General features: G+C 29.3%; 1 protein-coding gene across 1 annotated transcript; it reads left to right on the top strand.

Annotated features, from left to right (window-relative positions):
• The first annotated feature begins 817 nt into the window (after positions 1-817).
• LOC126841930 (trifunctional purine biosynthetic protein adenosine-3) lies at positions 818-8,984 on the top strand. The gene is made up of 18 exons (XM_050578740.1): positions 818-1,111; positions 1,224-1,306; positions 2,768-2,857; positions 2,982-3,229; positions 3,300-3,480; positions 3,558-3,768; positions 3,910-4,040; positions 4,109-4,232; positions 4,319-4,532; positions 5,137-5,359; positions 5,414-5,612; positions 5,680-5,931; positions 6,009-6,212; positions 6,485-6,625; positions 7,419-7,561; positions 7,639-7,758; positions 8,225-8,482; positions 8,554-8,984. Exons 2-18 carry the CDS (start codon positions 1,232-1,234, stop codon positions 8,770-8,772), a joined length of 3,033 nt encoding a protein of 1,010 aa, XP_050434697.1. The 5' UTR covers positions 818-1,111; positions 1,224-1,231; the 3' UTR covers positions 8,773-8,984.
• Positions 8,985-11,038: the final 2,054 nt, after the last annotated feature.

Here is an 11,038-nt window from a genome sequence, read left to right as displayed (position 1 = left end):
AGGAGGGTTGTTGCGTCGCGGCGTCCGACCGGGTTTAGTTTGGTTGTCGGACTGATTTTAGGCCGCCAATATGAAAGTGCTCATTTATAAGTTATGTTAGTTTTTATTTTACCCTTCATCCAAAAATTAAAATGACGTCACTATTTTATTCGGTGTCATAATTTGCACATTGCGGGAAATTTGGGTAAACTATAGTAAGTGAAATTCCCTTGTGTAGAGATTTGTAATATGATAATTATGATTTATTTTTTATTCTAATTCTGTTTGTGATCGCGTTTTATGTGATGCTTTATAATTAGATTTTCAGTGACGCGAATGCGCATTTACCAGCGTTTGTTATCCATAAATTAATAAATAAATATAAGAATTCAACTTTAAAATGTACATAATGTATCATAAGTTTTTATCATTACAACTGAATTTATTTATTTCTAAAAAGAAGTAGCGATTGAAGAGAGTAGGCTGTGAAAAGCGAACCGATAATCTGGAATCGATATTCTTCTATACTTCCAAGTTCTATGGCTAAAAGTGCTCTTTTGTTTCAGGACTTTTTAAATTTGGGCTTCTAATTTTTATATAATGACTTTTGGGCCTCTTAAGGTTTATATTTATAGTTAGAAAGATTATAGTTGTGCCATTGCGCTGCTGCAGCTGATCTGCCTGTTGCTTACAACTTGTATTGTATTAAATATTTTTCCAGCGTCCGTGCTAACTAATGCCCAATACTGATTTGGCGGGAATCCGTCCACTTATTAAGGTTATGTCTTTAATAACTGATTACAGCAATCACGTTTTTCGACTGCCGAGCCGACAACTACTGACCTATGCGAGAAGTCTCACAAGGCACAACTCGCAAGCCGACGATCTCTGTGTGTTGTAGTACAATAGTCAATATTTAGAAAACACATATTATACCGTTTCCATTATAAATGTCATCGTCGCAATCTTTATAATATATCTCTAGTTTTTTCTCTCTATGCTGCAAATATTAATTATTACACTGTCCTCTTTTCTTCGTTCCTCTTCGGAAGTATATTGACTGTAACAACTAACAACTCGTATCGTATACTGTAATTTTGTTTTTGCACGTGTTTTTCTTGTCACATTTTTGGTACGGTATATTATTTGTATTTTATCTTATTTTTTTTTTTTTAAAGAACCTGAATATTTTTTTAATACTTATGAAAAAATCATTTTTTTTGGCTAATTAGTTTTTTTTCCAGATTCAATAATGGCTGTTGTACTTGTTGTTGGTGGCGGGGGACGAGAAAACGCCATTGCTTGGAAACTTTCGATTTCCCCACAAGTAAATAACACAATACATATTTCAGTACTGGTATCAGTGTTACACCACTTTAATAACATGGGTTTCTATAAGCTTAAATGTTTTTTTTTACATATAAAAACAAATTATTTTATATTGGCATTTACCCCTCTAACAGCAAATAAAATGTAACGATTTATTTACTTTGATCATAAAAAATATATGAAAACAGATTTAACTCTTAGAAAACTTATAGTACATGGGTAGTAAAATTGTATTTTTTTTAAACTAATTGTCAAATAATTGAATATAATTTTAATAAAGAAGCCTAGTGATTAATGTTTATTATAGTAATATTTTTTACAATTTTTAAAAATGCTGGTTGAAAAGTTTTTTGAAAATTATTCATTTAGGTTAGCTTTTAATCTATTACATACAAATAATGTAATATTATCTGTAAATATTTTTGATTAGGTATACACTTATTACCTTGAAAGTATTTAATTATCTGTTCATTTAATTAATTTTAGGCCAATTTTTATCAGCTAATTATATTATTTTCTGGCAGTTTTGCAGTATTGTATTATAATATATATCATCACTTGATAAAAGAAATATATACAAGTTATATTAGAATTTAGGTAACTGTTATAATTAAAAGTACATTTTTACAAATATAAATTACTTTATCAAAGATCTATTCTAGTATCTAATATTATATTTTTATCATGTCCTCATGTAGTTTATCTACATTGTCCTTGAAATTGTAATTTTTAGAATCCCTAATAGATTTATATATAAAAATATGCTGAGGGGATAATATTATATTTGTTTTTGTGCAAAACTATAAAAAGTAAAACTATACTTAGTGATAAAAATCCTTGCGTGTCAAGTGGTTCTCAGACTTGCAGCATCTAAATGACTCACCATTGCTGGATGGAAAACTATATGAAAAATAGTTCTATTTATTTAATAGTTCTATTTGCATATAATCTGTGAAGTCGCCTATCTCTGTTAATTTAATTAATAGTTTATTTGTTTGATTAATGGCTTTTAATTAAAAAGGCGAAATAATCAATGCTCGGTGCTATTAGTAGCGAAGTTATGATTTCTAAATTTTTAACTACTATCATTGGCACAATTTATGGGGGTCTTATGGCATTTTTCAAAACTTTGCAAGTTGGAATTAGTAATATAAAATAGGTCATACTCATAATCAATAAATATTTCACTAAAAAAATAAAATCTGTAAATATAGATTTTTTGGACTGTTCTAACTTAGTTTTTAGGTGTTTTTGAATATGTGTAGCACTTCCTGAAATTGCAATAATGACCACAGTCTATTTTTACTTTATTTTATAATTTAAGCACAGACTTAAATAAACTAATACATATTGAAATTGTTTTTTTTAACCTATTACGTTTAACCATTAATCCTTGCATTTTATTTTGGCCTAAACTATGTAAAATATAATTAATAGCTAATATGATTTTTTTTTATAGGTCAAAAAAATTTATATAACCCCAAACAATATAGGAGCTGCATTATTACCTCAAGTGGAATTTGTAGAGCTAGATGTGAATAATTTTGAGGTATATTGTTTAGCAAATTTTAGGTACTTTAAAGTTACATTTTTAATACTTGTTTAACTTATCGTAAAATACAACTTAATTTTATAATATAATTTTAAAATGTTTTCTATTTACATTTGACTAGGTTGTAGCTAAGTGGTGTGTTACAAAATGCATCGACTTGGTTGTTATTGGGCCGGAAGATCCACTCGCATCAGGAATTGCTGATGTATTAATTTTACATAATATAGCTTGTTTCGGTCCGACTGCAAAAGCAGCTCGTATTGAAAGTGACAAAGAATGGGCTAAACAGTTTATGGATGATTTTGACATTCCAACAGCGAGATGGAAATCGTTTAGTGACGTCAAACAAGCGACTGATTTTGTTTATTCGTAAATAAAGTTTTTATTTGGAATGTGTATATGTAATATAATGAAACATAATTGTATACTATTTGCTCAGAGCCGATTATCCAGCACTAGTAGTAAAAGCAAGTGGTCTAGCTGCTGGAAAAGGTGTTGTGGTTGCTACAAATAAACAAGAAGCATGCTTAGCGTTAGATGCAATCTTGACGGAAAACCGTTTTGGGAAAGCGGGACAAACTGTTGTCATTGAAGAATTACTAAAAGGAGAAGAAGTTTCTGTATGAGATTTTTAAAAAATAATAACCAATGCTTAAGTTATTAACGACATTTTTCTGATCATTGTGTGTTTCTTCAGGTCTTATGTTTCACTGATGGCATTAATATTAATGTTATGTTACCGAGTCAAGACTATAAAAGAGCATACAACCAAGACAAGGGACCAAACACTGGAGGAATGGGTGCTTTTTGCCCTTGTTATAACATGCCACAAGAAGAGTTGGATGAGGCTAAACATATATTGCAAAGAGCTGTTGATGGTCTTCGTAAACTAGGAACTCCTTTTGTAGGTCGGTTAATTTGAATTTCTAGTATTAAAGATTATATTCTTAACCGCTAGAAAATGGTGCACTATAATTGTGACTGTAGTCCACTTCGTCACTAGTTTTACAACTGAATTATTTATAATGAATTATTGATTTATTTTTCAGGTGTACTATACGCTGGATTAATGGTGACCAATGATGGCATAAGGGTTTTAGAATTCAATTGTCGTTTTGGAGATCCAGAAACTCAAACCATTTTACCATTATTAGAGTCAGATCTTTATGAAATTATGAAAGTATGCATGTACTTACATTTATAATTTACAACCAATAATGATTATATTACAATCAAAGGGTTATTTAGGCGTGTGTTAACGGTACATTGGATAAGGTCAAAGTTGAATGGAAATCCGATCAATTTTGTGTGGGTGTTATGATGGCCAGTAGAGGGTATCCCCTTACTTCAAGTAAAGGCGATGTAATATCTGGTGAGTTATTCATAAAACTATTAATAGAAAAATAATACAGTCTCCAATATTTTATTAATAATCAGTTATCATTGGAAATTTTTTAGGACTACCATCTGTGACAAAAGGCATGGTATTCCACAGTGGCACCAAGTTGAATAATTATGGTGAATTGGTAACAAACGGTGGACGTGTTTTAATCGTAGTAACTATGCATCAAGAATTAGTTTTAGCCGCCGCTAGAGCTACTATGGCCTGTGGCAGAATAATGTTTAACGGTGCACAATTTAGAACCGATATTGCTCATAGAGGAATAGCTAGGTGTGGTATAAATTGAAAAAAAACTATTTATTATCTCGCTTCAATTTTGTTTCTTTTATATTATTCAGTTTTATTGAAGTTATGTAATCACAAAAAGTGATGTGAACCCCGGATTTTTCATCAAACCAAACTTTTACGTGTTCTTACCTAAACTAAATAAAGTAAAATAAAATTTAAAACACAAACCAAATTTTAAAAACAAAATAATTTGTTTATTTCAAATAAATGAGATGTTTAAGCTCGATAGACAGCAAGTTATTAAGTTTAAAATGGTTTGCTAAATCAAATTGGGTGACAATTTATAAATATGATTTCTAAAATAAAGAATTTGTGGTATTGTGATTAGTTAGATAATTGTAGTTTGTAATTTCATAACTATTATAAATTAAGTATATAACAAACACGTTTGCATGAGATTAACAAACAGTATTGCTGAAAAAACATAAATATTTAAAATTATTGTCAGAAAAGGAGCTATTATCCTTCTCTATGGCTACGAATTGACGACTCGTCAAAAAAACAAACTTGTCAGTAATCTTTCTATGAGAGTGCAGCGTTATTTCCACTTAGTTACTTGTTTTTACATATATTGTATTTAATCTAGGGCAATTCTAGCCAAAGGCGCAACAACCTATAAATCGAGTGGAGTGGATATAAGTGCAGGTAATGAGTTGGTTCCAATTTATAAAGAACTGGTGTCTGTTACAAAACGCCAAGGAATTCTCGGCGAGCTGGGTTCATTTGGTGCCATGTTTGACCTTAAAGCTGCAGCTTTTCGAGATCCCATCCTTGTGTCCAGTTCAGATGGAGTCGGAACTAAATTAAAGGTAATTGAGCTGTTTGATTTTCTCTACAACTATTATTAATTCTATATTTCACAGATCGCATTGGCTTGCAGTAGTCACAAAGCGATCGGTCAGGATCTTGTAGCCATGTGTGTAAACGATATTCTAGTTCACGGAGCTGAGCCATTGTTCTTTCTTGATTATTACGCAACTGGTCGATTGGAAGGTGGAAATGTAATTGACGTAGTCAAGGGCATAGCTGATGGTTGTTATCAAGCTGGATGTGCTCTTATTGGTATTTCCGCAATTAGCGCTGTGAGTTTTAATGTTTCTCTAGTATTAATCCTTAAAATGTTATTTAGGTGGTGAAACTGCAGAAATGCCTGGTCTTTACCATAACAGTGATTATGATATTGCTGGCTTTGCGTTAGGAGCTGTAGAAAGAGAAAAAATGTTGCCAAAACTTAACGATATAATTTTTGGAGATGTTGTAGTCGGCCTTGAATCAAGTGGGCCACATGCAAACGGGTTTAGTTTGATCCGAAAAATAATGGAAAGAGGCTGTCACAAATACTCGGATGAAGCTCCGTTTAGTTTAGATAAGAAAACATATGGTAAGTAGTAGTAAGCTGGTATGGTTTAATTTATTATGTTATGTAAACATAAAGTTTATTTTAATCTCATTTTATAGGAGAAGAATTATTGACTCCTACAGAAATCTATGTTAATCGTGTATTACCCGCAATAAGGAATAACGGAATAAAAGCATTAGCCCATATAACTGGTGGTGGCATTTTAGAAAATATTCCTCGTATCCTACCTAAAGACAAAAAAGTAATTTTGGACGCTACAAAGTGGGAAATAAAACCGATTTTTGGTTGGATAGCAGCAACAGGTAACAGATGCAGATTTACTTATAAACTTAAAGTATGCTATTAGTCACAAGCCTGAGAATTTGTTCTTGTAATCAATTTCACTGAACATAAAACCGAGACCACCAATATATTGCAATCATACTATTTTTGGAATATTTAACAAACAAATTTGCTTGCCATTTGACTGCTGTGACCATTAACAGTCATGCTTGTCTCAAAACTAACCTATACGTTTGAAAATTAAAAAATTGTACGTCATAATAAAATACAATTTTTTTAAATTTTGTTTTAGGTAGCATCAATGAAACAGAAATGTTACGCACAATGAATTGTGGACTTGGTATGGTGTTGATTGTTGCTGAAGAATATGTCGATGATGTTTTATTATGTACCAATGGTAAAATTGTTGGTACTGTTGGAGATAAACTTGGTGGTATGGTTAATTTTTACTATTTTTAATTGAAAACCTTAGTATTTTTTTTTACTTACACTATTTTCATATATAATTCAGTGTTCATTTTTTTTGGATTGTCAGCATTACTCAAAAACCTTTCAACTACTTCCATTTTTAAAATTTGTTTTTATTAAAGTCGTCATATAAACTTGTTCAGTAGTCTCCTGTTGACTAAGCACTATATATATCAAGTCTATATTATATTATTCCCTAGTGATTATCCGCGATAAAGATTAAGGAAGAACTTGGTTAACAAAGTAAACATTTTTTATTTTTATTAATGAATAATATAACAATTGTTTTTCTCAAAATTATATTGTTCAACAAAACTGTGGGAAAGAGAGAAGAAATACGAGTATACTTAATCAATCGATCAGCTTCTGGTATTTTCTGAAAGAGTATAAAAATCTGTATAAGATGAACTAAAAAGATAAACCAATTTCTCCTTGTGAAAATCTTATACATAAGTAACAAACAGTAAAACTTAGAGAAAAGCAGTTTGTTTTATTAAATTAGTCAGAAATTCCGTTTTTTAGTTATGTTTTGAAAATTATATAAGATTAAATATTATATAAGATGGCAGCTGTCAGCAGCAATACATTGCTGTAGGCGATCTTTGAAACAGCAACATCGTTGACAAAGCTTTGTAAACAGGTTTTTTTCTTAATAGTGTAAATAATAAAAAGAACTCAATAAATGCAAATTGTAAGAGGAGTATATATATATATATATATGAATAATGTATGCACTTGTTAATTACCCTATCGTCTAGATGAAACGTCTGTCGAAGTAAAGAAATTCGCAAACGCCATGGAACCCTTGATGCGGCCGCATATACAAACATATGTTGCTTCTAGGATGCATCCGAAAATGCGTGTAGCTGTTCTCATATCGGGCAGTGGAACTAACTTGCAGGTGACGTATTCTATTTTCTTCTTTTAACATCTGTCTGTAGCATAAAATCAAATAATTTTATTTTCTCATTAATTTAGGCTTTAATCGACGCGACTACAGATGATTCCTCGATGATGTCGGAAATTGTTTTGGTTATCTCAAACAGGCCTGGTGTTGAAGGCCTAGAGCGGGCTAGGCGAGCAGGAATTTTAGCTTTGGTATTACAATTGTATTTTTTTTCAGTTATGAAATATTTGTTGAAATAATCATAAAAACAAACTTGGTGTTTAAAAAAAAAAAAAGGAAACCATTAAACATTTCCCATTATACGACTTATTTTAAGTCGAATAAAATTAGAAGAGAATAATTATTAATTTTATATGTTCAAAAACAATTTTTAGAACTGTTTTATTTTATTTAGTATTAAGCAATTATCTAGTAATATTCGTTCAATTATCAGACTATACTTTTGATATTTAAATATTAAATACAGAACTAAGAAATGTTCAAATTAATAAGCTGTACTTTAGGAAGATTGGTAATTAGTTTATGGGTTTTTGAATGTCCATGTTTGATAAAGATACTATTTTATTATTGGTTGACTGTATATTGTCCTAGCTTTTATCATATTCTTTGACTGCTAGTTTTAATTTCTAATATTGTATAAAATGACAATGTTTTTAGGAAATTAATCATGAAAATTATAAGAGCCGTGAAGAATTTGAGGATGATATTTTGAAGGCTTTGGATCAAACGCAGATAGATGTTGTGTGTTTAGCGGGCTTTATGCGAATATTAACCAAACACTTTGTAAGCAAATGGAGAGGTCGTTTGTTAAATTTACACCCTTCGCTTCTTCCTCTGTTCAAAGGACTTAATGCTCAAAAACAAGCCCTTGAATCGGGTGTTCGTGTAGCCGGTTGCACTGTACATTTTGTTGAGGTAAAGTAAATAAAAACCAAATTAAAATTTATAAATAATGGTTTTCATTTATGCATTTTAAATAATTTTAGGAAGAACTTGATTCTGGTGCTATTATAGTCCAAGAAGCTGTGAACATTAGTGTGGATGACACTGAAGAAAGCCTTATAGAAAAAATTAAACAAGTAGAACATATAGCTTATCCAAAAGCTTTGAAACTGTTTGCGACCAATCAAGTATATTTGGATAAAGACGTAGGAAAAACAAAATGGTTGACTAATTCAAGTGATGTGTATCGAAATATTGTTTGATATTATTTTCAAACAACTTATATTTAATGTCTTCAAACTATTATTTTTCTATTAGTTTTATTGTTTTTTTTTTCTATGATAATCTTTCTTTTTCTTATAATTATGAAGTTTTTACAATTCTTGTTTTTTTACTGTGTTTAAATTATATATTTTTGTATTTTACCGTTTTCCTCTCAAGTTTAGTACTAATATTGGAGTATTATTTTCCGATCTATTAATATGTTTGAATTGAATATTTGAATTAAATATTATTTTTAGTTGTAATCAATCTCAACTGTTTTTTTTTTATTTTTATGTACCATCCCGCATACATATCTGATTACAACACATTTTATAACTCTTATGCGATCTTATTATAGCTGGATAGTATTTATTGAAATACTAAGTTGACTTATCTTATATTATTCAATAATTAGCATTCATTGAACTCTAATTAAAAAATATATTTAGGGTAAAGATGTTATATGAAAAGAAATTTTTAAATAATACATTTTCTCGGTATTTTTATGAGATAACCATGTGCGTTATTGTATTTAATTAATAATTTAAAAGATAATAATTTAATGCTAATGAGTACTAAATGTAATTTATTTGTTTGTCCTATAATCATGATAAATATAATCTAATAAATCTAGTTCAGTGTTGTAATTTGTAGTGAAGTTAACCAGATAAAATTTAGATAACAACATATTGGGAGTTAAATTTTTTAAATTATTATTGTAGTAGATTCTGATTTAAATTTGTATCATGTTTTTTAATTTCGAAGTTTTAATATTTAAATATATTGGTAAAAACAGGTATGTAATATTTGATTAGTATCAGTTAACAATTTTAACTAAACTAAAGATAAAATCAAAGTATTTTCCAAATTATAAGCACTAACAATTTTATGTTGCTGAAGACTAATATAATAATTGTTCTTTATGAGCGTATTTAGTAATTTTCTTTATCGGTTTTAACATTAAACATCGATCGTGCTACAAACAGCGGTGTTTGTTTTGAGAATGAAATTATTATGACTTGATTAATGGTTTAATATATTGACTTGAGTACGAGTATCGTCACGTTCGTGTTTCGATACTGTTGGTCTTTTTATTTCACCATTCTTTCATTTAGTTAATATCGATATCTGATAACTGTTAGCTGTTAAATCTAAGATAATATATAAACATTATACATGTATACAATTATTAATATTATCATTGTCGGATGATTATTTTCCAAATGATTCTCGTTGCTAGTTATAATTTATTGAACCCTAAATGTTTTATTTCAATTATTATCGTTTCATTGCTTATTAAACGATTCACTTTGTTCTAGATAATTATAAGTATTAATATTATTATTTATCTATCTATCTATACTATCTATGAATATTTCATATCGAGGACGGGTAGTACAGTCATCACATTCCAAATAGAATATCTTAACGTTATTAATTCTTTGTACTAAACAAAAACGATTTTAATCAATTTCATAATTTTATTCCTCATTAACTGAAGTATATAAGTAATAATTGTACACGCATTCTATTTTGTTACTATCAATATCCGTTTTGGTGACTGAAAATAACAATAAAAAGGATGTAACGCTTAAGATTTGTTTGCTTATTAAAAAATAGTAATATGAGAAATTATTTTAAAGAAGTTGCATGACAAACTGTACACACTATACAAATATTAGGTACTGTGTTTGTAATTGGGTTTTTTATTAATTTTTTTTTTTTATAAAAAAAAGTATAAATTTTGAACAACAATTTAAATGTTATAGGGTCACTCTAATTTTCAAACTAGAAGTCCTCAAAAAGGAAATACGAAAAAGTTTCCATCCTTACGAGGAGAAAGGGTTAATAATAGGTAGGACATATTTTATTTAGTTCGACTATAATATAATAGTAATATAACGTAATAGTATATTGTATACATTAATTATAGTATTATATACCTAAGAATAGCTCACACAAATTCGGAACTAATTTGATCATATCTCAAAAAGCTATACCGTGCTATGTTCTTGTAAAAAATTCATTGGAGTTTTTGAACTTAATGGCTACAACCTAGAGCCATAACTATTTTTAATGTCAAGAGCGACCCATACGGCCATACCTCTCTTCTACTGTCAAGAAACGTTATGTAATAACTAAATAGTCGTGTTTCTAAAGGCTTTCTAGACAAATTACTAAACTAATTTTTTTTTTTATAGGAAGATATTTCTGTGTGAGAATTGAATACTTTCTTTTTAGCCTCCCTCTCTACCCACTAAAAAT

The sequence above is a fragment of the Adelges cooleyi genome, unplaced genomic scaffold (assembly GCF_023614345.1).
Source record: "Adelges cooleyi isolate 19-005CV unplaced genomic scaffold, UGA_ACOO_1.1 ACOO_flye_CR_arks_rails_tigmint_CR_PRNA_41, whole genome shotgun sequence".
Taxonomy (NCBI): Eukaryota; Metazoa; Arthropoda; class Insecta; order Hemiptera; family Adelgidae; genus Adelges; species Adelges cooleyi.
The sequence above is the reverse complement of the archived record's forward strand: the minus strand, read 5'-3'. Positions and strand labels throughout refer to the sequence as shown.